Source organism: Drosophila sechellia, chromosome 3R, assembly GCF_004382195.2.
Source record: "Drosophila sechellia strain sech25 chromosome 3R, ASM438219v1, whole genome shotgun sequence".
Lineage (NCBI taxonomy): Eukaryota > Metazoa > Arthropoda > Insecta > Diptera > Drosophilidae > Drosophila > Drosophila sechellia.
Window position 1 is genome coordinate 7,538,801 of NC_045952.1, and position 27,744 is coordinate 7,566,544.

Genomic DNA, 27,744 nt, shown 5'->3' on the forward strand with positions numbered 1-27,744 from the left:
ATTTCTTAAAGCTTCCCGGAAACTAAAAATTACGTTTAAGCTACGAATTCAGCAAATTTTTCATATTCGAAACAGTTATTCAAAAAGTGGAATAATTTCCTTGATCATTGATGATACTTTAATAACCTATAACTAATTATTTTAAATTTTGATCTACGAAAATTGCATAGTTCCATCGTTTAAATAATTTCAAATTCGATAGGTTTTTGCGGGTTAGCAAAGTTAACCACCCAGGCGGCGCAACCAGAACTCGTACCTTAATTAGGGTGTAAGAAAAGTGCCCCAATGCTAGCATATACGTGCACACTGGCAGCATGTTTAAAAAGCGTAGACTCCCAATTGGACAGTTCTTATAGGAGCCGAGCACGTGTGCGAAGATTTAAGATCGAGATTTGGAATTGCCATCATGGTTGCCCAGAACTCCGACAAAATGCGGGCCCTGGCCCTGAAGCTCTTCGAGATCAATGCCTTTAAGTTCGGCGACTTCAAGATGAAGGTGGGCATAAATTCGCCGGTCTACTTCGACCTCCGAGTGATCGTCAGTTATCCGGATGTGATGGTCAGTATTTGGGATTAGTGCTCCATGTCTATGCCAGTAGTTAACTCGGTCTCCCTACAGCAAACCGTATCCGACCTGCTGGTGGAGCACATCAAGGACAAGCAGCTGAGCGCCAAACACGTGTGCGGTGTCCCCTACACGGCGCTCCCGCTGGCCACCATTGTCTCCGTGCAGCAGGGAACGCCCATGCTGGTGCGGCGCAAAGAGGCCAAGGCCTACGGCACCAAGAAGCTGGTCGAGGGCATCTTCAATGCCGGCGACACCTGTCTGATTGTCGAGGACGTGGTCACCTCCGGCTCCAGCATCCTGGACACGGTGCGGGATCTGCAAGGCGAGGGCATTGTGGTCACCGACGCTGTGGTCGTCGTGGACCGTGAGCAGGGTGGAGTGGCGAACATCGCCAAGCACGGCGTGCGGATGCACTCGCTCTTCACGCTCTCCTTCCTGCTGAATACCCTTCACGAGGCCGGGCGCATCGAGAAGTCCACCGTGGAGGCGGTGGCCAAGTACATCGCCGCCGTGCAAATCAACAGCGATGGTACCTTCGTCGGCGGCGATAAGGCCGACATTGTCGGAGGTGCGTATGCTCCAGATCCCCCTGATATCTGCCAGATAGATAGATGCATAGATAGATAATAAGTACATGACACTCGGCCAGCACATGGCCTCGAACAAATTCAATTAGGGGAGCGCTCCAGTCGCGCTACTATAAAGTTATACAACGGCCATAAATGGCGGTAGGCCGATCTAGTTTCCACTATCGGACCGGATCGTTCCCGGGAATGCGGCACGTGATTCTGATTCGGGGCAGTGTCCGGTCCGCACTCAATTATGCCACCACGCTTATCAGCGCACTCAAGAGCCAGCCTGCTCCTCCAATCAAGCCCATCTTTTATAAATAATCACATTTCGTTTTTGGCGCTTTGATGAGATATATGGGAACCGGTTTGCTTTTTGTAAAGTCACAATATTCTAATCTCATCTTAATCATCGTGTTTGCCCTTGGGGAGTAACTTCTTTATATACTCTTGAGATACCAAAGGGGAATTCATCTGGATTCTCAATTCATATAACCCATCCATAGTTAAATCTAAAGTTTAAAGTAGTTTAAAAGTATGTAAAATGACACTGTATAAACAACAGCCAAATTCGATTCCCAGATGAAAAGAGTTATGTACTTTGGGATACCCAAAGTGTGAAGCTATTGAAGAAAATTGGCATAGGTATAAAGCAGACATATAGCGATAAGAAAAGGCGATAAGATAGGTCTCCGTGCACGTTTTAAAACTGAAGTGTTAACTAATCACCATCACTTTCCCCGCAGCCAACGACTTGCAGCGCACTAAACTGACTTACGAGAGTCGCGCCAATCTGGCCAAGAGCGCGGTGGCCAAGCGCCTCTTTAACCTGATAGCCAGCAAACAGACGAACCTCTGCTTGGCCGCCGACCTGACCCACGCCGATGAGATCCTGGACGTGGCCGACAAGTGCGGCCCGTACATCTGCCTGCTGAAGACGCACGTGGACATTGTGGAGGATTTCAGTGATAAGTTCATCGCTGACCTGCAAGCTCTGGCACAGCGGCACAATTTCCTGCTGATGGAGGATCGCAAGTTCGCAGACATCGGCAACACGGTGTCCCTGCAGTACGGCAAGGGCATCTATAAGATTTCCAGTTGGGCTGACCTGGTCACAGCCCACACCTTACCTGGACGCAGTATTCTGCAGGGTCTGAAGGCGGGCCTTGGCGAAGGAGGAGCCGGCAAGGAACGCGGCGTCTTCCTGCTGGCAGAGATGTCGGCCAGCGGCAACCTGATCGACGCGAAGTACAAGGAGAACAGCAACAAGATCGCCACCGAGGGCGCCGATGTGGATTTCGTGGCCGGTGTGGTATGCCAATCCTCCGATGCCTTTGCCTTCCCCGGTCTTCTGCAGCTGACACCCGGTGTGAAAATAGACGAGGGCGTGGACCAGTTGGGCCAGCAGTACCAGAGCCCGGAGCATGTGGTCAAGGAGCGGGGAGCCGATATCGGAGTGGTGGGCAGGGGCATCCTGAAGGCCACCAACCCGAAGCAGACGGCCCAGACGTACCGCGACCGCCTTTGGGCAGCCTACCAGGATCGAGTCGCGAAGTAGAAAACCCAAACAGCATTCCCCTTTAACCAATATTCCCCAATACCCACCCATTCCCCCTTGGTTTCGGTTACCCTAGATAAGTGAAAAAACCTTCCAATTATTTACCGCGATTTTACAGTGCATTTATGAATTGAACATAGGCTATGAATCTTCCGCAAAACTGTTGGCAAACGAGGCTTGCTAAAGTAAGAGTTACAACAAATAGAATGGTTAACAATCGATGTGAGGTGGCTCCGTCAACGAGGAACTCCTTAGTAGGAGGCCAGGCACTGCAGGACGTAGCTGTAGTCTCCGGAGAGGTCGTCCTGGAAAGGAGATCAGTGGATGGTGAATGTGACCCAGCTTTGCCGTTGAGTGTAAGCCAACTTTATTAGTTAATACAAGCACAAACTACGCATACGACTTCGATGCGCTATAATTTACAATAAAAAAAGACATGTATACAAAATAAAAATACGTAAAAATGTTAAATAATCGTTGAACGTTAGACGTTATTGCACAGAGGGAAAATACTAAGCGTTTCGTAGATTGGATTTTTAGAACACATCACAACTAGTGTATATAGACAACTCCATTTGTTCTTCGCTTTTGTTAAACTTTTTTTTTGGGGAAATGCAACGTAATTTTTTTTTTTGGCATTTTCTACTTGAACAGTGGGGTATTGCTCATAGATATTCGGATATTCCGGCTGCTTCCGTCTACCAAGCCGTAAGAGTGACCAGGACGTATCCAATATCGGTCTCGGCATCCTCCTGTTGTTGGTTGATTTTAACGGGTAGAGAAAAGCGTGAAAAGAGCAGAGGGTCAGAGCATTAAACGCCTTTTACTTTGTATACATGGCTTATGGTTTGGTTAATTGCCGGAAGCTACTCCTCCAAGGGGTAATCAACTATATATATACCTGATCAGCAAAATCAATAAGTCCACATTTTCGAATTTAACATAACATTTAAAGTTGTACATCCTGTATTTGTATGTACATTATATTTACATTTAATTGACATGTACTTTTAGCAAGCAGTGCAAGTAGATTGCGGTTTCATTTAAATTGAACTATAACAGTTAACAGTTTATATAGCTTTTACACTTGCTGATCAAGTTTATATACTCAGTTAAAAAGGGCTAATATACTCCTTTAGCCCCATTTAAATCGATTTGTATGTTGGTTTAATCCACGCCCTTTTTAAAGTTTAATGTTTTGATGTTAGGCGACCCAATGTAGCGCTCTTATTTACATGACAAGCAGTGCAGAGACCTCGCTAACAGTAACAGAAACTCGATTTAAATTTTGTATTTCATTTTTTCGTATTTTTTATTTTCGTATTTTTTTTTAAATTAAAATATCTTGCAAATGAGACTCAAAACAAAACTGAAAGTATAGCTACACAGCAACGCAAGTAGCCTGAGGTGTAGTAATTATAGAGATACAATTATGTGCATGTGGCGTGCATAGTCATAATAATAAAAGTCACAATGGTTATAAAAATCAACAGGATGCGAGACTGGGGTTCTGATTCTACGACTTAAATGCACTGCGTCCTCGTTAAAACGTGTTCCAATTCAAAAACTATACATTGTCAACTATTCGATATCGGAATTTCGTTTGTACATTCTGTTTGCATATAGTTTAGAGCGTGGAACAGACGAAAGAGATAAATTATTGTTGGATGGGGATCTTTTAGAAGCCAACAATAGCCAATAGGGCACGCTTATAATCGCCGGATGTATCGCCCTAAAAATATAGAATATGCCAAGTTTTAATGTTTTATGCACACAAATGAAGCAGTCGGCCGGGAAGAGATAATGGCCTCAGAAATCGGCAAGAAAGTGTTGGGCAAGGGAGCAGTAACAACAACAGGAGAAGCCAGATTGGATGAACGATTATTAAACTTTGATGGAACCACGATTAATGGGGCTTTTTGCAGGTACAATCGAATGCGAGTTAGTGGCACATTGAAGAGGGTGCAGAGTTGAAAGTTCTGGCAAGCACACGCAAATATGAATGTAATTGAAATCGGTATTTACCTTGATCCAGGACTCCAAGCTCTTGCCGTACTTGTTCTGGAATGCCTCCTTGATGTCACCCAGATCGATCTCCGACCGGCTGACGATGATGCGGATCAGCGTCTTGTCCTTGGTGCCCATGCCGGCCATGGAGTCGTGCAGGCGCTCCGAAAAGTAGTCGATCTTGGACTTGCAGCACTTGACTGCAGAGCAATGCATCAGTTAGAAGGGACTCTAAAGAATAGTATGCTATAAGAACGTACCGATGGCCAGGAAACCCTTCTCCACGGATCCGCTGAACTCCCGCTTGATGGCCTTCTCGATGTCGTTGCCCGACAGGTTCTCGTATTCGAGGAAGATCTGGCGCAGCTGCTGGTAGGAGCGGGTGATCAGGATCGAGTTGAAGGTGGACTCATCTGTGCCCCACTGTCCCTCGCCGGCGTCGTGCAGAGCCTGGGCATCGGCGATGGCCGCGGCCTCGTCCACGCCCTGGTTCTCATCCCGGTTGCCCTGGACGAGCGAGACGCACAGCCGCTTGAAGTGGCCGCTGGTGTCGCCCTTCAGGTCGGACTCTAGGGACTTGCCGAAGCTCTGCTCGTAGAACTGGGCAATGGTCTTGATGCCGTAGTTGGACAGCGTGCAGAGGATCTCGATGATGGCCTCCTCGTCGGTTCCCAGTCCCGAGATGGCGTCATGCAGCTCCTGGGCATAGAACTGGGGCAGCGGCGTCATCAGAGCCAGGATAACATCCTCGAACTTGCCGCCCAGCTCGGACTTGAGGTCCGAGATCAGGTCCTTGCCGTACGAGGTCTTGAACGCCTCAGCGATCTCCAAACGCTGGACGATGCCACGCCTGGCCAGGATCTCGATGATGGCCTTCTCGTCGGTGCCGAAGCCCTTCATCGCCTTGCGCAGAATAGCCGCATCCTCGACGGGATCGAAGGGATCGGCCGGGTAGACGGTGGGTGTGCACTGCAAATCGAATATAGCCAATCAGCAAGTGAGTAACAACAATGAACAATTGGGTGTATTTTAATGCAGGGCACGTAATCCCAAAGAAGTGACTCAACATTACTCAGTGGCTCTTGTTCTAAATACAAATATGTGGTTATTCCCTACATGTATTATCTCAGTTTTGCATGAATTCTTCTGCAATAAAGTTAGCTTTCTATATTTACTTTTTTTTCGTTGTGACTCTTATCTAAGGAACTCATAAATGAAACCCTCTTATCAGTCTCTTCTCCCATCAGTCGGTACTTGTTTGTCAACGATTGTATAGTATACACCTCTGATGATAATTTAATAGCCCAATTATAGATAATTTCGTAGCATCTGGTTGTTGCAGTAATTTATAGATTGCATCTAGAAAAATCTTGCTTACTTGGCAACAACACACATTTTAGAAAAAATAACATTAAGATATTTTCATCTATCTGTTGAATCTGATTTGATCTGATTTTTTACATTAACAGCACTAATCGCGCGAAATAATTGACTTTGATAGATATATACATTTTCGATTCATAAGGTACAATCCATTGTAAACTCACCTTGAATGGGTAGTACTCAGCGGAACTCATTTTGATTGGTTTGTTGTGAAAAATCTGTAAGTAGGAAGTCGGAAATCATAATGAATAATGGCCAACCCGAAATCGTGTTGAAAACTGAACCCCCAGCAAGGTCGGCTAAGTTATGTTTCCCAGGCCCAATAAACCCGGCCTTTGGTTAATTCATGCCCTGCTTGGTGACATCATCAACTCGTAAAAGCCTCGCATTACGCATACGTCCCGTAGCCAGCCTGGCGCTGGTCTAAAAGCATTTTTGCCCATTGATTTTTTCCCTAGTTTATTTACCGAGATGTTTTTCTAGTTTTCCTCGCCAACCGGTGCCCAAATCGAAGTTCAATGTACTGCCAGGGGAAAGTGAAAGTTTCCACTTTTCAGTAGGCAGCTGACGGAGGACCGAACCTTGGAACCGGGTGCGTCTGATAGCCAAATGGCATGGCGCGGCAGTTTCGTGATAGGCCAGACCAAACCCACACGAAGTGGCCTCATAAACGGATGAGCTCATTGCGTTCTGGCTTGGAAAACATCGGGCACGGCTCGTTTGTGGCCAAGAGAAAGCTTCAGGGAAATGTCTGCCTCGTCACCCCTTTGCGTTCTAGGTCTACCACTCCACTTCAGTTGTCAAGTGGAACACTATCTCGAGGGACTAGTCCACATAATCCTTAAAATCAATAGGGCCAAATTACCTAATGATAAATGGATTGAGATTTTTGATAGCTCCCGAATTAGTAACCACATTGCGGCAGAAAATACATGTTTGCCTTTCTATGCTGCCGCCAAAGTAGAAAGTCAACAAAAGGCAGCCGAAAAAAGCATTATAAAAGACTTGACGTGGCGACGCCATACAAAAAACAAAAAAGTTAACAAAAAGATACAACTACAAACGCCTCTGCAGTCGAGCTATAAACAAACAAAATGTTTTGGCCAACGTTGAAACCGGTTCATATACGAATGGCGTACAACTAAACTCAAGATTCTAGTGTTTATAGAAGCTTTAGTTAATATATGATTTCTTTTTTAATAAATTATATTGCAAGTTGGAAATAATGTAATCAAAAATCTTTGGTTAGACTCTCTAAATATTGATTGGAGTTCTCCGTGATAGTTTGACCTCAATCTATAAAACACATTTGTGGTTGGAAACACCCTTAATTATAATTCTTTTGTTCCATTAAAAAAGTTTGGAAGTGGTTGGGGGTCTGGAAAATACAAGATATTTGCTTCAGCAGAGGGTATCTGGTGATATTGCTCTTGAAATAGCCTGATGATACATTGAAATTACAGCACGGAATGATTCACCAGATTTGTGACGTCAATTGGAAGCTCTGAGCACGACTTTAAAAAAGAGATATTCTAATCTAGGTGTAAAAACTGGAATAGCTCGTGACCATGTGTGAAAAACTCCATAACCAAAAGCTTTTGCAAACTTCTTTTGGAGACCTCGATGGACTGTACCTCGAAATGTTTCAAAAATGTTTTGCAAGTGCACTGAGCAATTTACTCCGTAATAAACCTTGATGACACACCTATTCTACTATAATTGCACGGCCTCGAGTACACTACTACTATATTTTGTGGACGGTGGAATGTGGCCACATCCGATTCCGGTGAGTAATGCTGAGCAAGGCCCAGGCGCTCATACTCAGTGCTTACTGTAGTTTGAAGCGCCTGTCGGGCAATTGAAGTTGATTGAATTACTAAATTAAGCAGGGAACTGGGGGATAGAGATATTTCGAAGCATTCCGCTTCTCATTCCCAAGTAAAATGGGAAAGCAAGAAAGGAACAAAAAGTTTACTTAGATTTGGTCGGAGATGAGAAAAGTCACACGCGTCGCGAGAGAAAACGCCAAAAGAGTGGGGCTTTTGCTTTTGAGTTTGATGATGTCATCTTTCGGTTTTGAATTTTTCTCCCACCCGAGGCTTTTATTATTGGAATATAAAGTAAATAGAGAAACAAGATTCTGGAGAATTCTCGCGATACCGCACCCACAACTAGAATTCTACAAAATGCCCATGTTAAAGTGGCACAAATGAAAATTATCTTCGAGTGTTTAGCACACACTTTCTTTTCTCACTTATCCGACTGATTTTCCGCTTGACTTTTTGCGATTTCTGGCACAGCGAGAGTAAACAATGAGTTTTATCTACAAATTCCTTTTGATTTACCAATGATATTCGATTTTCAACGTACAAGTCTGACGATGCGAACTGCAAGCGATGTGAATAAATACTATAGCTGTTTGCGCTCCGTGTTTGGCTTTTATACTCGCGCTCTCTCGCTGGAAGTCGATTAGAGATGAACCAACCGGCGATAGGTTGTTGTTGTTAGGAAATATTGGGTGGTAGCGCCCTAACTGGAAGCTGGTATCTTCTGCGTCGTCATAGTATACACCGTAGAATCTAAAGTGTTCCAAGATGCATGAATCATCGCCATTGGAAGCTGTTGAGACATCCACGATATTTTCAGATGCATATTTGCATTGTGATAATGACGACATTGGGGAAATAAAATAAGATCTGATTACGCATTGAATTTGAAAATGTAACCTTTGATTTCAATATTTAGCCGTTGAGGCAATGCAGTCAACTAAATATCCTGTTACTTCTTAAGCCGGTGAATTAATTCTAGTTAATATGTAAGTCGTTAATACTATTTTTATAACTATATATAAAAGGCTATTTCCGTTAATTGTCAGCCGACTTCGGAGCAAGATCAAACCAAAAACTATCGTTATATCGATGACAAGTTTGCGGTTCTATGGAAATACACAACTCTTATACTTGAAGAATTACCTCCAAACTAATTTTCAATCTAAAAAAAAAAACAATGATAATCTTATTAATTATACAAATTAATGTGGCGCCACTTAGTATAAAAACAAATACCTTTTGTCCGAGTACTCAGTTCTATTGATCACGATCACATATTGGTACTGCAATATATATCGGTGCATTGACTTATCGAATGAAGTAAAAGAACCACGACTGTATATTTTATTAATTTAAATGGGTCGCCCCTAAAACTGCAGCAACTACCTTTTGTCAAGCTCCTCACCATAATTTATCGGCTTTTTGTAGCTTATCGATGCATCCATTGTATCGAATGAAATTTAGTTCAGTTAGTTTCCCGTTTGTTGGTCTCTTTATGAATCAATTGTTTAACCCTTCTCCTCCCAGAAATTTGCAGACATCACTAGCGGCACCAGATTATAAGTTCCTCTTGCAGTAGGAGTTAGTCATCGGGATGTGAGTATATATATGAACTTAGAGCGCCAGTGGCATCTTGTTCCCGATCCGGCTTCGTCGGCCCCTCCCTTCTTCGGTGTTTTGTGACTTGTTATCTGGGCCACGAATCGGAAGCAGAGCCCCTGCAATTGAAAACCTGCCCCGACTACTCACACTCGTCATGGTGTTTATCTATCTACCCAGCAGATAAGGACAAGCGAGTAACCAGCGACCAGAAACCGGTAAACAGAATGTGGAAGGCAAGTGCCGGTCACCAGATTCAGGCCACCAGTGCCGTCTCCGCGGAGGACGACGACTGGGAGACGGATCCGGACTTCGTGAACGATGTCAGCGAGCAGGAGCAGCGCTGGGGATCGAAGACGATCGACGGCAGCGGTCGCACAGCAGGCACCATCGAGTGAGTCATCCGAAATTCTCGAAACACTGGGTATTGGGTTCATTGTTCCCTTTCTTTCTGCTTTTAGCATGGACAAGCTGCGCGAGGAGACGGAGCAGGCCGATCTGGACAAGAAGAAGCAGCTGCTGAAGGATCAGAACGCAGGATACGGATACGGCGGCAAGTTTGGCGTTGAGAAGGACCGCATGGATAAGTCGGCTGTGGGTCATGACTACCAGGGCAAGGTGGGAAAGCACGCCTCGCAGAAAGACTACAGCGATGGTTTTGGGGGAAAGTTCGGAGTGCAAGAGGATCGCAAGGACAAGTCTGCCGTGGGCTGGGACCACGTCGAAAAGGTCGAGAAGCACGCCTCCCAGAAGGACTACGCCACTGGCTTCGGAGGCAAGTTCGGAGTGCAGTCCGATCGGGTGGATAAATCGGCCGTGGGCTGGGATCACATCGAGAAGGTGGAGAAGCACGAGTCTCAGAAGGGTAAGTCACCTAACTGAAATTAATGTCTCATTTATTTATATCTTCTCCCAACATCAGATTACTCCAAGGGCTTTGGCGGAAAGTTTGGCGTTCAGGAGGACCGAAAAGACAAGTCCGCGGTTGGATGGGACCACAAAGAGGCCCCGCAGAAGCACGCTAGCCAGGTGGACCACAAGGTCAAGCCAGTCATCGAAGGTGCCAAGCCTTCCAATTTGCGTGCCAAGTTCGAGAACCTGGCTAAAAACTCTGAGGAGGAGTCACGTAAACGGGCCGAGGAGCAGAAACGTCTGCGTGAGGCCAAGGACAAGCGCGATCGGGAGGAAGCCGCCAAGAAGACTGTGGCCGAGAACACTCCTCGTACCTCGACGGAAGCACCGCCTCCAAAGGGCAGCAGGGCGGCCATCCAGACAGGTCGAACCGGAGGCATTGGCAATGCCATCAGTGCATTTAACCAGATGCAATCGCCTGTTTCCGAAACTCCTCCAGCACGAAAGGAACCCATTGTCATTCCCAAAGCGCAGCCTGTTAAAGTAGAAGTAGAAGCAAAGGAGGAGCCAACGGCAGCTGCTGCATCGGTTGTTCCCGCTCGAGAGCCGGAAATAGTTCAAGTGGCCAAGGCTGCAGCTCCACCACCAGATGTGGTGCCCCAAATTGAGGTTGAGACCGTGGCCACGCCTCCCAGAAGTGAGCCGCAATCACCAGTGCATGTGCCGACGCCTCAACCCGAAGTCCAAGTCCAAGTCCAACCTGAGCCGCAACCTCAAGCCGATCCTGAGCCAGTAGTTGAAGAAGAGCCACTGTACCAGAACCAGGCCGAGATTAAGGCTGCCTCGCCCTTGCCACCAACGAATGGAACCGCTTCAGAGGCAGTTGCTCAGAGTGGCACCGCAACCGTTCCCGAGGAGGCAATCTACGCGAACTCAGACAATTTGGCCGACTACCTGGAGGACACCGGAATCCACGCCATTGCCCTGTACGACTACCAGGCGGCGGATGACGACGAGATATCCTTTGATCCAGATGACGTGATCACCCACATCGAGAAGATCGACGATGGGTGGTGGAGGGGATTGTGCAAGAACCGCTACGGACTCTTTCCAGCCAACTACGTGCAGGTGGTGGGACAGAACTCATAAAAGCTTCCAATTGAAATTCACGATAGAACAAAATCAAATTGTATTTACATACTAACGAAAACGATAATACTGATGTTGGATTATAAACCATATAAACCAATTCGCAACTAACCCAGCCCATTTCCCATCCATTGTTTACCCTCCTAACCCTCCAAATTATGTGCAACGAATGGCTAGATATTGAATTATTATTGTAATTTGTTATGCCAGCACCTAAAGTAACCGAGGTATTCCATTTTTAATATATGTATCATTTATTGCATTTTACATTCTTTGTATTTAAAACATTTATTTTACCAAGAAAATATGCCAAGCTATTTTAGATATCGCTCATTTCATATTTTATGCATTAGTGATGATATTTGTGTCAAGTAACGATTTTGGTCTTTTTGAATTGTATAAAGTCTACGAGAGTTTCCCGTGTACGGTGATCTGATCTAATGTTAAAGACAGATCTAATGTTGAAGACAGTCACAACAAAAAGTCTGCTCTTTTGATAAAGAAATACATAATTAATAAAGTTAAATAATAACGAGTTTTCTCTTAATTTGTGGTACTTATAGTTCGGGTTTTTTTTAAGTCCCAATAAATCCAATGAAATCATTTTAGGGAATTTACAAATATCTATATGATAAGAACGAGCAGATTGTTGGGTTCCTTGTGACATCACGAGGGCATCTCTATTTTGGGGTAGGACTGTCAAGGCCTTTCTTGGATGGATCGAATTCTTATCTGCCTGTTCCGAACGCATCGTAATCTGGTAAAGTAGAAAATGTTACATGAAACATGGCAGTACCATGATTCATGGTGTGGCGCATGTGAGTGCATATGGGCTCAACAAAGAAAGAGAACTTTGCATTGTGGTGATTAATTAGTTAAAGAACATAAGTAGAATGTACGGCCATATTGTAAATTTAAGCGTCAATCCCAAAAAGACTTGATAAGATTTATCGCAATTATTGGCGACGGATCGTAATCGAAAAAAGTGTCAGACGAAATCAAAGTTTTGACTGATAAAGTTGATGTATAAATTAAACTTCGAGCAGGTATTACGATAAAGTGTGCGTGTTGGTAATAACGTAGATAATATTAACTTGTGATTGTAACTCAATGGGTATGCAACTAATTGTGTACATAGTAACATCCCGCATACATTTCTAACGGTAACATGCGGTCGATGGACAAACCGGTATTTCAAATGCACGTTTAAATCTTAGGCGGGCCTTCAAAAATCCAAATCTCAGGCCTTATCAAAAAATCTCCCTTCAAAAAAAGCAGTGGTCTTTCTCCCACACACTCTCTATCTCTCTGTCTTTCGTTTTCTCACTTGCCGACGCGAGAGAGAAGTATTTCGAATAAATAGGGGCTACCGCAAAATGCTATAGTCACTCGATCGCGTGGGCTCAGAGTTAAAACTTCAGTTTGGCCGATAAGGTTAGTACTCTTGTCGAGTGTTGCCAGATTTCGGCAAGTAAAAGAAGAGAGAGTGGCCGCAGGTTGCCACATTGGGCACAGACGAAAAGACAGTGTGCGTGTGAGAGGCGAAAGAGTGTGCGTGCAAAAGAAAGCAGCTGGTGGCAGAATCTCAAATATTGTGAGGAAAATTAATAAACAAAGAGCTGCGCTCACGGCTGAGCACAAATTGCCTGCACGCTCGTCAATTGTCGTTAACTAAGTCAGCAATTGGCAGCCAAACAGTCCACTTCTTCGTCATTTCTCTGCTTCGTTTACTGCGACCATCATCACTCTTGTTTCGGCCGTACAACGTCACGGAATTCGTAAATTGCTCCGCGAGAAAAGCAGGAAAATGCATTTATAAGCTGCCACAAGTGCCGAGAGTGTGATATAATAAAGGCGAGGGCTCCAATTAGTTAACCCCCAGTTGCAAGTAAGCCATTACCTGGTAGGAAGTGCTGTTTAACCTGAGTTGCCTAATAATTTACATCTCCATCAATACTTCGTGTGTGTGTGTGTATGTGTGTGAGTGCGCACGCAGGTGTGCGCTAATAACAAAAACAACGTGGTGCACCCTCTCTCCCCCGCTCTTCCACTAACCGGCAAAGAGAGTGATGTATAGTTCTTAACCGTAAATAACCGTAAACAGAAAACAATTGTTGACAAGCGTTTCGCACTTTAAAATCCCCTAACAATGGCTAGTTTCCCAGACGCAATTCACTACTTTTATTGCCTGCGAGAACTGCCATAGAAATAACTATTTTAGGCAGCGGAAAGCGTATAATTACTGTTTTAGTTTTTTTTTTTAAACAAACGCATTAACAATGTGAGCTGATAAGTATTGCTCTTCTATTTTCAAATTACTGTTATCTGCATTTGGCAATTTTTTGTTGTCAAGTGTTTTGCTTCGCCTGCTTCAATATACAATATAAATTGTTTATGCCCGCTGACTGAGCAAAATGGTACGCAGTTTAAAATATATATTTTCTCTAAATAAACTCATGTTATTTTTTTGGTGCCACTTAATTTGGACACTGAATGGAAATGTTTCGTTTTTTCGATTTCCAATTATCATAATTTACACTGTCCAACTGGGCACTAAAGTGGCAGAGGAACACGTACATACATATGTGGCTGATTATACGGTTATCGGCTAGAATTCCGCTTTTGGGGGCGTGGGTATTGCCGTACAACTGGGTAAACAGAGCAGTCTGCGCCACACAATATAACACAAAAGTGTTCCAATGAACTAGACACCCTCCTCCGTCATTTCGTTGTTACACATTTCCTTCGAGCCACTGCCGCGCGATTAAAGCTCAATTAATGGCGGCTCTATTTGGCCAACTCGGTTACTTATAGTATATTCCAAATGTACCCGACCAACCACATATAATGTGAAGTAGACATCGATGCTCTCGAGCTCTTTGTCTTTGTTTGCTCCGACTCAATCATCAATGAAGCGATGTGGAAAGCCTTATAGCAGATATGTAGCATCAGTGGGGCAGTCGCGTTTGTCAAGGTGAGCCACTTGGCTCTACGTTCAATGTATTGCGTTGAAGAGCAGCCAAGACTGCTCAGGCATCTCGTATACGAAATGCACTTGTAATCGCTTTTACCAAATAAACAGTCCAAAATTTCACATCGATACACGGGTCAATGGTCTCGTGTTTATGTTCAAGTAGTCTTGTTTTCGACCAGCCATATCTAAACGACTGCAAATGCGATCGTATGAATACGTATGCATGGAAAATATCTGCAAGTTCTCTGGGTAAATTGGGCAGAGGCATTTCAATTACTGGACTTTATGAATCACTTAGCTCGTTTTATTTCCTTATATACCCGCATAATATAAGCGAATATAGTGATTTCAGTAATATTATGGATGCGTTATCAGTTCCCCCCCGAGTTAATGCCTCTCGAACTATGTATTTATTTATTGTTTTCTTGTTTTGCCACGCACGTTCCGGGAAGAACAAAACGTGTTACTGTGACTTTGCTCTTGATTATGGTGAAATTCCCCAAATAAAACTATATGGTGTATGGTGCAAAAACCTTAATTATAGCACAAAATTAGTTTGTTTGTTGTGTGCATTATGATAATGCTAATTGAGCTAGAATCACACACAGATGCTCAATTAAATGAAAATGGTGGGAATCATAAGCTGATGCCAGGTGAAACAATCACACAGCAAATACAGATTAGAGCAGTCGACGATGGGCAGTGAACGGGAATATAGCAGCATGTGGAAACTCGAATTAGGTCCAGTCTAACCTCGCCTCTTCTGTGCAGCATGTCTTCGAATGAGGCCTACCACGAGCCGGGTGCCGGTGGAGATGGACCGGGCGGATCGTCTGGCGCATCCGGCGGAGGAAGTCAGCGGAGCAACCAGCTGCACCACCAGCAGATACTCAACGAGACGACCTACCTGAAACCCGCCGCCAAGCAGGCCTACTTCAGCGACGAGAAGGTCCTCATACCCGACGATGATAGCACAAACGTAAGACCCGCTTGAATAGTAATGTTACTCAAACTTTATCTAATATCTGGTGATCTGCAGGTGGGTTTCAGCTTTCGCAAGCTGTGGGCCTTCACGGGACCCGGTTTTCTTATGTCCATTGCCTATCTGGACCCCGGCAACATCGAATCCGATATGCAATCTGGTGCGGCGGCCAAGTACAAGATCTTGTGGGTCTTGCTGTGGGCCACAGTCCTAGGTCTGCTCATGCAACGCTTGGCTGCAAGGTAATTGGGTCTCAGTACCTCGCAAAAAAGATGATAGTATAAGCGTTTATTATCTTCCTGGCAGACTGGGCGTGGTTACAGGCCTGCATCTGGCCGAGATGTGCTACAGACAGTACAAGCGTCTGCCACGTTGGATACTGTGGATAATGATAGAGATAGCCATTATTGGATCCGACATGCAGGAGGTCATTGGCACGGCCATTGCCATATACCTGCTGTCCAACAAAGTGTAAGCAAATCTAATGCGCGGAATATCGCAGTACCCAGTACTCATGCGGTGCTTTCCCCATTTTGTAGAGTGCCTTTGTGGGGCGGAGTGTTGATCACCATTGTTGACACGTTCACGTTCCTGTTTCTGGACAAGTACGGCCTACGCAAGCTGGAGTTCCTATTCGGCACCCTCATCACCATTATGGCTGTCTCATTCGGCTATGAGGTAAGTTTAAAATGCAAAGTTGGAAAAAATAACTTAACTATAAAAAAGTAATCCCCAAAATCAGCAAAAAATCCCCTTGCCAAATGACAATAAAGTAGTCAAGAGAATAAATTACCAGACGTGAGTGCAAATACAAATTGTTTAAACAATTGCAGCGACCGCAATGGCAAATAATTTGTGAGATGCCTTTTTAGGTTTATTTTTATGATCTTTATTAGTACATTTACATTTGACTTGTCGATTTCTCGATAAAGTTAGCCCGTTAACTAGCCCCATATTCTTACTCCTAAATTTACGACAGCGTCATGTTAACGGGCCAGATTATAAACAATTGTACTTGAGTTTTCTGTCCCAGACGGAGACCCAAATGATTAGATAAGCTGCACTTGCACAATTCGTGGGGTTCTGAGCGGGGGTGCTGGATACTTCATCTTTCGATTGCCAGGCACATGATGCTGCCGGACATGACTAACAATTCCAGATGGGATGTGTATATAATGCCAGTCTTATCAATTAGATTATACAATGCAGAATTGTACAAATACCGAGGGGGGTTTTTGGAGATAATTACAATGGAAAAAGTGTGTGTGCTTCGAGGGGATTTTACTACGAGTAACAAGTATTTTGTTATTTCTCCCAATAATCAATTTTAAAATGGTCTTAAGTCATAATTTATTTTTTTCCATATATTTCAGTACATCGTGTCAGCCCCTAATCAAGGAGAAGTTCTCGAGGGAATGTTTGTGCCCTGGTGCTCTAACTGCAATTCGAATGTGTTGCTGCAGGCCGTGGGTGTCGTGGGTGCTGTTATTATGCCGCACAATCTCTACCTGCATTCTGCCTTGGTTAAGGTATAGAAACTAGCTTTTCTGTGACTTCGTAATTACATACCAATTTTCTGTTAACAGTCCCGCGATATAGACCGTCGCCAGACGAAGAAAGTTAGCGAAGCGAATTTTTACTTCTTCATCGAGGCGTCGGTAGCCTTGTTTGTGTCCTTCATCATTAACCTGTTTGTGGTGGCTGTGTTTGCCCATGGCATGTATGGCAAAACTAATAATGATGTGGTAAGTAGACTTTTGAAATACAAATTATGTGTATAATGATTGCTAACTCTTTGTGGCCCAATAGGTTGAAGTGTGTAAAGACAAGTCGATGTACGAAGATGCCAAAATGTCTTTTGTGGATAATGTGAATGGAACCGCGATCATCGATGCGGATCTATACAAGGGCGGACTTTTCCTTGGCTGCACATTTGGAGCTGTCGCCATGTACATTTGGGGTGTGGGCATTCTAGCTGCTGGCCAGAGTTCCACCATGACGGGCACTTACGCCGGTCAGTTCTCAATGGAAGGCTTCTTGAATCTACAGTGGCCGCGCTGGTGTCGCGTGCTGGTCACGCGCTGCATTGCCATTATTCCCACCTTCTGCCTAGCCATGTTCAGCAAGATGGAAGATTTGACTAGCATGAACGATATCCTGAATGCGGTGATGTCGCTACAGCTGCCATTCGCTGCCATACCCACCATCGCCTTCACCTCGTGCGCCGCCATAATGGGCGAGTTTGTTAATGGACTGTAAGTGATACAGACACTTTTAATTGATTATCGTGCATTCTTTAACTTTTTGTATTCACAGGGGCAACAAAATCGTATCCATACTGCTCACCATTGTGGTGATTGGCGTTAATTTGTACTTTGTGGTGGTGCAAGTAGAGAATATGGAAATTAAAGGCGGCTTGCTGGCCCTAGTCTGTGAGTAGTCAATTGCCACAATTTAAACCGAATCTAATGTATTTTTTCTCTTGCCAATTACAGGTATTTTTGCCATTCTGTATATACTGTTCAACCTCTACCTTGTGATACACATGGCTGCCTGCATGGGCAATCAGCGATTGATGAACAGCCGGGTAAGTACTTGGCCGCAACTAGTTGGGTCACTTATCAAAAGGTCTTAGAGAATCACAAATTAGGCGAACTTTTTGACACATTTTAAAGCATCACAGATACCGCCATAAGCGGACTGACTTTATCAAATTACGTGACTGACCACATATGGTTCTTGGGGGCTTTGAGGGCTTATGCCTACTTCATCAGCTAGGTACTCAAGGTATTCTCTGTTTACAGTGGGTGCAGCGTTTCGTGTTGCCAAGCCAGAACAGCTTTTCGATAAAGAACGCCAACTCGACGTATGCCAGGTATGTTCTCGATTTTTGATTCCAACCATCCAACCACATAACCATCCACAACACACTCGAATGCACAAACTCTCTCGATCTGCATCTCCTTTCTTAAAAGCTATCTCTTCTTACCCATAGCTTGTGATTATGTTTTTACCCGCTCTGCTTTCAACCAATTTGGCCTAACTTCCCAATTATTCTAATCTTATCTCATCTGTACTTACTTTCTATCTCTAACTGTACTAATCTACATTTGGTTACGATCTCTGAACTGAAACTAAACCCCCAAACCGTATCTTGCTGTGCTCTCTTCTTTCGATTCTTCACAGTGATGTAACCTTAGTTGTAGGCGATTCAGCTACTAACACGGTGAAAGGTCTTGATACCGTCTCGGAGAAAGTGCCTAACTGAATCATCCCGGTGACTCAATCAGGCCAAACTCCCCCACACACCCTTGTGATATTAACACTAAATCACACGCTTAACACTACTAACACGTACCTAGTAGGGCTCTACGCAACCCTTAGCATTTGTAAGGCATGTCTTTAGGGGAACTACGATTGTACATAAAAAGCATTTACCCATCAACGATGGGGTCCTATAGATAGTAAGCTTGACTGCGGTAAGTCTCCGATAATTGCTTTATCGAGCCATGGGTATTATGTACTCACAAGGCTTTGGCGCTTAGCATGTTAAATAAAGTTGCATTTATCACTAAGTATTATCTTAGAAGTCTTTCAATTTATTGGTAATTGGTATTTGGCCATAAGTGCGAATATAAGCCATTTTACGATTGGAATTTGATGGCACATATGTACAAGGAATTAGTACGAAATAAGGAAACAAGTAACATGTAGTAACTACATGTTATATTTGCTTAAGTATTAAAATATATTAGATTATTTTAAGTATATTTTTTTTAATGGGCATAAAGCACATTGGGCGTGGCTCATTCATCACCTTAATACCACTAAAATAACTGGAAATCCAAATAAATGTGGGTAATAATTTTGTATCACAACATATTTCTTTTATTATATGTACTTGGAAACTCTGCTCTCTCTCTGTATGTGTCTGTGTGTTTCACCACTGTCCCTCTCACTATCCGTACTATCTTATACACCACACCCTACTCTTATACTCGGTGTGTCTACAACACGACTGGATTGATTGATGTTTTCCGTTTCCCATTCATTTGTGGTTAATTGAAATGTGCGAAACAAATGTACAAAACAACCACTACAACAAAATCCACCAACTATTTCAATTGACAAACACAAAAACAAATTTAAACACGAACTCACTCTAAACATGCACACGCAACGACCACAAAAATGTGTTTTATTTTCGTGAGGAAATGGATTTTTTGGCATTGATACAAACCAATTGAAATTACTTTTCGAAACTTTTGATTGAAATTTTTCAAAATTGATTCCGAAAGAATTGCGCATAATATGCAAAATTTCAATGCAACATAAGCCAAGGCAAAACCAAATCGAAGCCAATTGAACTGGCTGAATTGTAATTGATCAATTGAAGGAACGGGTGCCATGACCGTTGAAAAAACTAAGAGGGTACCCAAATAAAAATCCATTTTAGCTCACTTGACTTTTGAAATATCATGGGCAAAATGCGCCGCGCCCCAAAATGTGCTGGTCAAAACTGATTTTTTCTCTTTGCCTGGTGATCCATCAACTTGTACTACTCCTACTACTACTACTTCGAATCTGGATCGGATCCTGGTTATAATGTATATAGCGAGCTGACGCTTAACGATAATGGAGCCGCAAGAAGCTCCATTCAGAATCCAAACCAGAATCTCACCCAACGAAACCAACTAAGATAGTTTTAAGCGTGATTTCCTCAGCTCCCTGAAGCCGATTTTAATGTTCGAAGCTTACTCCCAAGTACTTTATGTAAATGTTGTAGAAAATGTATGGTCTAAGATTGTACACTTTAAGTATTTTCCCCTTTTATGATCTGTCTAGCCTATTTATTAAACGAATTGTACGTACTACTCTTTTGTATACATTTTGTTGATATTAGAAGCGTTGTATAAACCATTGTTTACTTTTTAGAACTCGTATGTATAGTAGTAGTCATAATTTATTAACTCTAGAAATAAATGAATTTCATACAATTTTCCAGTATCTTCTCCGGACAATAAAAATACCAATTTCGATGTTGTGTTCTCTGGTGGTTTTTTACTTTTTACTTCGTATACTTGTTTACGTGTGAATTAAAATGTGTTTCTGAATTTCATGATGCGTTTATATCTGTTTGTTTTGGCTAACTTTGTATGTGACTCAAATTGAGTTATAGCTTACTTTAAATGTAATTTTATGTATTTGTATTTACTAAGCTGTCCTGCAGCTACAAAGGTTTTCAATATGTTGATTATTTAATCAGTTTAAAATTTGTTGTTAAAATAGGTACTTTTTCTTCGAAATTTTCACTTCAATCGAAAAATTATGTACAGTAAGACTGTGAGGCCATCTTGATATATCCTATCCATTTGTATACACAAGATATTAGGTTTATTCGAAACATAGCTGTTTTAATCCTTTATGCAGGATTTACATAAAAAAAATAAAAAAATGTATTAAAATAGCAATCGCGAAATAAGTTTTATAAGTTTTAGATTTGTTGTACAGGATAAATATGTAAATAGGGATAGCTATTTGAGCTCTTGCAGGTTTCTGTGAAAATATATGTTTTTAAATTCAGTTTTACTTTCGGAATTTAAGAGAAGGCAATATGTTTACATATAAGTTTGTTAAATAAATAATCAAATAGAAAAGAACAATAAAAAACCCTTACTAATTAAATGTATATAAAGGGCATTACTTAAAAAGCGACGGAAACATTTTCGGCGTGTATCTTAAATAAATAAATAAATTGAATAGAAATTTTTGTTAAGTATAAATTGTTTTTGACTCATTGCTTTCTATGTCGACCTTCTCAATCGAAGTGAGCCTCTGCAGATTTTCAATTACACGTTTTCTTTTGTAACTTTGTCATAATTAAATTTGCATTATCGAGAGATTCGCACCCAAATCCACCGGACATTCTCCCCGCATCAACCATCAATCATCATTCATTTATAACAACTTTTTGCGATTTCCTTGCAGGATTGCCACGAGTTCGGACCAGGAGCCGGAAGGCTTGGCTGGTGAGGATGCGTAGCCATTACTGTGCTGCACTGATTCTGATGGCAGTGAGGAGGTTTGTTTTACCAACAGCAACAACAACGAGCTCGGATGCCCCAGCAGCAATCTGAACGGAACTGGGGGTCAGCACGTCGTCCTCAGCTAGCGGTGGCATTCGAATTGGTTCCGTGAATGCCGCCGCCTTAACAAACCACTCGACAACGGACACAATGTGGCAGAGTTCTTCGGGGCCAGGTTAAAATCCGGTTCAACCTGGCTGGCGGGGATTGGGTTGGCGTCCGTTGTTGCTTCGGGTATACTTATTTAAGAGGTTCTCCGAGAGGACCTGGGATCAGTGTAACACAATAACTAAATTCTAATTCAAAAGCGTACCAAATGAACTCTACTTACTGAGAAGCGCGAAGAGACAAAATAGAAAATCCATGAGATCGTCTAAATTATCACTAATCGAAGGCACTTTTAATTAAAGCAAATAGTTTAAAAGTCTAATAATAAGGCTGTGAAATTAACTGAGTGTAAATCGAACCACTTCAATTGTCTAATCGTATTTCAATTTGTCTGTAAAATGATATAATTGTATGTCTCTACATTGAACGTATGTGAGTAATTATTTATCAAATGTTTTAAAATGATACTTTGTACTTTGTATTTATTTTGTACTGTTTAACCTAAGAATTCCCTATTTAAAGCTGCACTTTTTAATGGAAACTAAAGGTCCAGAGGAGTCCATCATCTCCTAGATAGTTGCAAAAAATATTTTAAAAATTGTTGTGTACAAAAATCGCTATAAATAAAGATTTGTATTATATTAAGAAACACCTGCCCCGCTGGTCTTTGTATTCAAGTTTACAAGATTTAAGCTGGAAAAAGCATCTATATACGTTAAAGTTACATGAATCGGAAACCACCGAAAGATAATTTAGGGACTTATGTCATAGCCAGCAGCAAATTGCTGTTATGTTAAGTTGTATTTAAAATCAGTGTAATGACCGATTAGTTGACTGAAAGTGAAAATGACTGCCCCAAAAGCTTAATGAGTTAATCATTGGATCGCTCAAGCTACAAAGTGTTAGGTGTCAGGTGTCAGGTGTCAGGGCGTGGGCGTGGGCGTGGGTATCTAATATATCCATTCATCGAAGTGATTATTGACTGATTTGCATTTGCATGTAACCGGCAATTGTCTGACGATGCTTAATGGCCTATAAAAGCGAATAGTTAGTCACAAGCCACTCATTAATTATCACTAAATCAAATCGAAATGAGACTCATCGTATTCGTTTGCTGCCTGTGGATGGCTCGAAGTTTGGGGCAGTTGCGTAAGTGAAAGGATATTCCTAGGATACTTAAATGAACTGTTGGAACTTGTACAACTTGTAGCTCCTGAGATCGAGAAATGCAAGGCTGGCGATTCAATCTGCATAGCTGAAACAGTCACCAGGATTCTGCGCTTGTACCCCAAAGGTCTGCCCTCTATTGGATTGGTTGCTCTGGACTCCATTGGGTTCGAGGATGTCGTCGTCAGTCGGTTGGAACCAGATGGGTCATCTACTTTGGATTTAAAATTCCATAACCTAACCGTAATAGGATTCGCGGACTCCACAGTGGTGGAGGCAAAGGGATTCGAAGCGGATCTGCCGCGGGTCCTCGAGTTGAGTGGCTGGATTCCATTGCTGAAACTCAATGGATATTACGAGATGCGGGGCAGTTTGCTGACCATGCCCATTCATGGCAAAGGTCAAGCCCAGGTGGAGATCAGGGAATGCCGCGTTCGCTGCAAGGTGCGGGTTTTGGAGGATCTCCGAGACGATGGCAAGCTATATGCCGGAATATCCAAGGTCAAGTGTTTGCTGGATGTGCAGGGGTAATGTCGCACTTTAAACTGATTTCCAAATGATTTCTAACAAAAAGTCTCCTTGTCAGCATGCACTTGAATTTCGAAAATCTTTTCAACAATCCTGAAATGAGCGATGCCATGAACGCTGTGGCCAACACAAAGTGGCTGGAAATTTGGCATACCCTTCGCAGGGGTATCACCTCTGCAGTGGATCAGTTGGTCGAGTCGATTCTCAAGCGAGTAGCTAACAAGTTACCATATGACGATTTCTATAGGGACTAGAAGTACAACACACATGTTTGGTTTAAGCCTAGCTCTAAAACATTTTTAAGAAATGGTTAAATATTATTTCTGATTATTACTGTTCTTCAAATGTGTATGGTCGAGCTTACAAATCAAAAGCATTTTCAATTTGTTGTGGAGGATGGCTTAATATGTAAGTATTATATTTTAATAATATTATCCTGTGGACCACACTAAGAGTATTCAATTCAATGTATTCATCTCATTAAATTATTTTGCTCTTTGTTTATGTCTCTTTCTTGCGGATACGTGCAGATACTACCTCTCAATTCACTATAATAATATAAACGTTTTATGAAGTAATGGTCTAAAACTTGTTAAAGCTATAATATAGCTTTAAAATGAATCGTTTGACTTTAAGATTTGCCATTGAAAAAATGCAATTGGCATACCTCGCAATAGTGGATTTCTTGGCTTAAGCCAATGAATTACGTAAGACTTTACAGAAACTGTAAACGTGATCCAACGAATTTACATTTTAAACAGCTACTGGGATTGAAAAGTGAGAAAGCGGAGATCTATAGGAAACCACTGGACGGTTTACACCCTATACACTTTAGCGGGAATATCGGTACCTTGCCTTAGAATTTGAGTGACCAAAGGTTCTATGGTATTGGGAATATCACTATGACCAAGATCCAGATCCGAGGCGTCCACAGATTGAGATACATTGCCAAATATCTTAATTTCTCGGCTTGATAAAAAATGTTATGGGTGAATGCAAATCTGATTTTCAGAACGTTGTGTTTGTTGCTTAGTTCTTTCTTAATGTCGAAAGCAAAGGATATGCTTAATCCTAGTATTTTCATAGATCGGCATATTGAAATCTTTTCTTATTACACAGCACAGTTTGGTTTTTAATTCAGCACAATGATAATCTCTTCGGGGACAACACTGATCATTCCGTGATCGTTATACGTTCGTTAAGTAGTAAAGTTCGTTAAGTCGTTTAGTAATAATTTTAAAGAGTATTGGATCGATCTCGAACCGGATTTCGTAATTGTAAAACTGAATGTTTCTTTAAATCTGTTAAGTCAACTACGTTTACTTGATTTCTGTGTTGCAACTGCGTTAATCGATTGAAAATCTTGTTCAGGTGTGGTGAAAGCTTGGAATCGGAAGCTTTTCAGCTGAGATCTCATTCTAAGGGGTGAGATCGAAACGGGCGTTAATTAAAGCAATTAATTAAATTTATTTCAGCACTGAGAAGAAAAGATGTACATAAACATTAGTATATGTATTACAAACTGTGTTGTAATCAGTACACTTTACAAATAAATGATTTTTTCAGTGAGTGTAACACGTTGGTAACACGTTATGATAATAGGCGCTGCTTAGATTTCCTTATGAATGTTCCGCCACTACAACAAATTGGATTCAATCACCGAGTAGTTGGCATCGACTAAGCAAGTGCATCGGTCTACTGAGAGCTTAAGCGTTACCTGTGGAGTATTCGAGTTTATTTCGCTGTCAGATGCATTTCCTGGCCTACGTGATTATAACGATTCAGTTGTTCGGTGGACTGCATGGCCAGAAGTTGCGTGGGTATCTTAATCAAATGTCCTTGATTGAGCCGGCTAAACAAGATCATCTTCCACAGCTGCCAAGGTGAAAAAATGTCACTACGGTGACGGAAAGTGCCTGGTGGAGTCGGCAAATGCACTTCTGAAAGATTTTCCAAAAGGCATTCCCGAGATCGATCTGAAACCCTTCAATGTGCTGCCCGTGAGGGATTGGGTGCTGGTCAACGATTCACAGGTGGGCGGTGCCTGGTACTACTTCAATCTGATCAATCAGATCAACTACGGCTTCGAGAACACCACGATCACGGAGATCAGGGGATTCGACAAGGATCCCACCACTACCAAGATCGAAATTCACGGCAAGATTCCCCGACTGGTTTACAAGGGCGACTATGTGGCCAAGGGTCGGATGCTCTGGTTCGTCGATATCCACTCTCAGGGAACGTCGGAGTCGGATTTCCTCAATTTTCAATTCGTTCTTACGCTGAAAGTGCGCGTCGAGTACAGAAACAACAAGAGATATTTGAAGATCTACGAGCTAGTTCCTAATATAAGGCTGGACCGGTGAGTCTACTAGATATATCTATACTCATTCTTATTGTAATACCCTACTTTATTTTCTTTCTAATCCTAGCTGGATAATGTGGCTAGACAACTTCTTTCCCCACAATGAAGACCTGACCATTGCAGTTAACAATCTGTTCAACCGGAATTGGGTGGAGTTCTGGAACGAACTGGAGCCGGGTATTCTGCGTTTGTTCGAAACCGTCTTTTTAAGTCTATTTGAGGATTTATTCGAAAAAGTACCATACGATAATCTGTTCCTAGCCGATGAAGACTCAAAATAATCTTAAGTTTCAATACTGTTTACTTAAACGTATTTGCTAGTAAAAATAAAGTAGGATATTCGTAAATGTTGTGCTAAGAGCACCTTATTATACCCCGTATGTGATCAGTTTGAGGGGAAAAATATGTATATGATAGGAAACTGGTTCTCGATTTATGCGCATTCCTGCCAGGTTTGTTAGTTTATTAGCCAATTGAATTAGTGGCAATGCAAGCTTAGAAATTGTGCAATTGATCTTGGATCTGATTCTTCAAAGAATTTTCATTCTTAACTGCAAAGCTTTGAGTAGGTATTTAATAAAAATCATAACAAATCTCAATCTGCCTAGATTTCATACATGATTCCGGGATTCCGAAAGCTTTTACATTCATTTTGAAACTCGAAGTGAGGTATGGTGTTTGGGAAATCGCTGATTTTTTGAAAATTAGGTCCTTTACTGAAGTTTTTAATGAAGATTGAAACAATACGAGACGCTTAAAAGATTTTAATTATATTTCCAAAATCTTAAGAAACTTTTCGATAAGTGGCATAATTAATGCTCATATAAAGGGAGCTGTGTGCAACTGCAATTGTAAAATAGCTCGTAAATCATTACAAATAAAATATTTTTTTCATTGAATAATTGAATAATCTCAAGTTGAAAATGCAAATAGGACAAGTAGAGCTTTCAACAAAACCGGTTGCACTTAGGCGCACAACTAAGTTCTAGTTGTTGTTCCACCTATGGTTTCAAATCGAAGTCGTCGGGTGAAGGCACTGGAAGTCATCATGGAATACTAGTGGCACAAATATATCAAAATGAGAGATACAATAATCGTGCTGGTGCTCCTGCAGATCATCGGATCGTTGCAGGGCCAAATTCTGCGTAGGTAACAAAAAAAAACGGGCGTCGCGTTGTTTTTAGGTGATTTAAGGAATAATATACTTTTTATTATTACTCGGTACCGCAGCAAAGGAAATTAAGAAGTGTCATTTTGGAGATTCTAAGTGCATCGTTAATTCCATGAATGCCATAATAAAGAAATATCCCAAAGGCATACCGGCGATCGGATTGAAGCCCATTGATGTGGTGGACATTAAGGACTCAAAGTTCTGGAATGATGCAATGGTGGGCGCCTTCTGGTTGAACTTCGATCTGTTCAATCAAGTGAACTACGGCTTCGAGAACACGACGATCACAAAGGTGAGTGGGTTCGATGAGAATCCCACATCCAGCTTGATTGAAATACACGGCCGGATACCCAGTCTCATCCACAAGGGCGACTACTTCAGTATGGGAAGGGTGTGGATTGTACGGATGAATTCCACGGGGGAATCCCTTTCGGACTTTCAAAACTTTCGCTTTGTTCTCAAGCTGAAGGTCATAATGGAGTATCGCAATAATAAGCGCTACTTGAAGATATACGAGCTAACCCCCTTCGTGACCATGGACCGGTGAGTTGACCAATTGAGCGCCAATGTAATCCCATGTTAACTGACCAAGCATTGCTCTACAGATGGGTATTCTGGCTAGACAACTTTTTCGAATCCAACACGGATATGACGATAGCCATTAATCAGGTGTTCAATCTGCACTGGGTTGAGTTTTGGAACGAGCTGGAGCCCACAAACCTGAAAATATTCGCCGGTGTGTTTCGCTCCGTTTTCGAGGATATTTTCAAAAAGGTCTCATACGATGACATGTTCTTGCCGATTTCCAAAGAGTTCGAAGTAAACGATTAAAGGTGATTAAAGATATTA

General features: G+C 42.3%; 7 protein-coding genes across 17 annotated transcripts; 6 read left to right on the top strand and 1 right to left on the bottom strand.

Moving 5' to 3' along the window:
• Nucleotides 1-311: 311 nt before the first annotated feature.
• On the top strand, nt 312-3,149 carry LOC6620065 (uridine 5'-monophosphate synthase). The gene is made up of 3 exons (XM_002044241.2): nt 312-559; nt 620-1,136; nt 1,884-3,149. The coding sequence occupies exons 1-3, from the start codon at nt 407-409 to the stop codon at nt 2,693-2,695; spliced, it is 1,482 nt and encodes a 493-aa protein (XP_002044277.1). The 5' UTR covers nt 312-406; the 3' UTR covers nt 2,696-3,149.
• On the bottom strand, nt 2,793-8,528 carry LOC6620066 (annexin B9). Of its 4 annotated transcripts, none has more exons than XM_032722176.1 (5): nt 8,456-8,528; nt 6,250-6,303; nt 4,963-5,671; nt 4,721-4,902; nt 4,025-4,427 (listed from the first exon to the last, which is right to left on the bottom strand). In XM_032722176.1, the coding sequence occupies exons 2-5, from the start codon at nt 6,277-6,279 to the stop codon at nt 4,374-4,376; spliced, it is 975 nt and encodes a 324-aa protein (XP_032578067.1). In that variant the 5' UTR covers nt 6,280-6,303; nt 8,456-8,528; the 3' UTR covers nt 4,025-4,373. The 4 variants fall into 4 exon arrangements, with proteins under 4 accessions (XP_032578066.1, XP_032578065.1, XP_032578067.1 ...); XM_032722177.1 differs by having other exon boundaries at nt 8,431-8,470; XM_032722175.1 differs by lacking the exons at nt 4,025-4,427; nt 8,456-8,528 and adding an exon at nt 2,793-3,000.
• An 838-nt stretch (nt 8,529-9,366) lies between these two features.
• LOC6620067 (hematopoietic lineage cell-specific protein) lies at nt 9,367-12,040 on the top strand. 2 transcript variants are annotated; one of them, XM_032722173.1, is made up of 4 exons: nt 9,367-9,510; nt 9,694-9,907; nt 9,975-10,378; nt 10,436-12,040. In XM_032722173.1, the coding sequence occupies exons 2-4, from the start codon at nt 9,741-9,743 to the stop codon at nt 11,512-11,514; spliced, it is 1,650 nt and encodes a 549-aa protein (XP_032578064.1). In that variant the 5' UTR covers nt 9,367-9,510; nt 9,694-9,740; the 3' UTR covers nt 11,515-12,040. The 2 variants fall into 2 exon arrangements, with proteins under 2 accessions (XP_032578064.1, XP_002044279.1); XM_002044243.2 differs by having other exon boundaries at nt 9,697-9,907.
• An 863-nt stretch (nt 12,041-12,903) lies between these two features.
• LOC6620068 (protein Malvolio) lies at nt 12,904-22,129 on the top strand. 5 transcript variants are annotated; one of them, XM_002044244.2, is made up of 12 exons: nt 12,904-12,948; nt 15,260-15,467; nt 15,528-15,712; nt 15,777-15,941; nt 16,010-16,148; nt 16,844-16,999; nt 17,057-17,215; nt 17,280-17,725; nt 17,787-17,902; nt 17,966-18,057; nt 18,275-18,345; nt 21,459-22,129. In XM_002044244.2, exons 2-12 carry the CDS (start codon nt 15,261-15,263, stop codon nt 21,511-21,513), a joined length of 1,791 nt encoding a protein of 596 aa, XP_002044280.1. In that variant the 5' UTR covers nt 12,904-12,948; nt 15,260; the 3' UTR covers nt 21,514-22,129. The 5 variants fall into 5 exon arrangements, with proteins under 5 accessions (XP_002044280.1, XP_032578060.1, XP_032578063.1 ...); XM_032722169.1 differs by lacking the exon at nt 21,459-22,129 and adding an exon at nt 20,086-20,517; XM_032722172.1 differs by lacking the exon at nt 21,459-22,129 and adding an exon at nt 19,927-20,063.
• Nucleotides 22,130-22,722: 593 nt separating this feature from the next.
• On the top strand, nt 22,723-23,708 carry LOC6620069. Its single transcript, XM_032722182.1, has 3 exons — nt 22,723-22,813; nt 22,875-23,358; nt 23,418-23,708. The coding sequence occupies exons 1-3, from the start codon at nt 22,756-22,758 to the stop codon at nt 23,611-23,613; spliced, it is 738 nt and encodes a 245-aa protein (XP_032578073.1). The 5' UTR covers nt 22,723-22,755; the 3' UTR covers nt 23,614-23,708.
• A 1,297-nt stretch (nt 23,709-25,005) lies between these two features.
• Nucleotides 25,006-26,323, top strand: LOC6620070 (protein takeout). Its single transcript, XM_002044246.2, has 3 exons — nt 25,006-25,175; nt 25,235-25,721; nt 25,792-26,323. The coding sequence occupies exons 1-3, from the start codon at nt 25,109-25,111 to the stop codon at nt 26,003-26,005; spliced, it is 768 nt and encodes a 255-aa protein (XP_002044282.1). The 5' UTR covers nt 25,006-25,108; the 3' UTR covers nt 26,006-26,323.
• A 401-nt stretch (nt 26,324-26,724) lies between these two features.
• LOC6620071 lies at nt 26,725-27,734 on the top strand. 3 transcript variants are annotated; one of them, XM_032722178.1, is made up of 3 exons: nt 26,725-26,869; nt 26,955-27,438; nt 27,518-27,657. In XM_032722178.1, the coding sequence occupies exons 1-3, from the start codon at nt 26,803-26,805 to the stop codon at nt 27,558-27,560; spliced, it is 594 nt and encodes a 197-aa protein (XP_032578069.1). In that variant the 5' UTR covers nt 26,725-26,802; the 3' UTR covers nt 27,561-27,657. The 3 variants fall into 3 exon arrangements, with proteins under 3 accessions (XP_032578069.1, XP_002044283.1, XP_032578070.1); XM_002044247.2 differs by having other exon boundaries at nt 26,726-26,869; nt 27,501-27,734; XM_032722179.1 differs by having other exon boundaries at nt 26,767-26,873.
• Nucleotides 27,735-27,744: the final 10 nt, after the last annotated feature.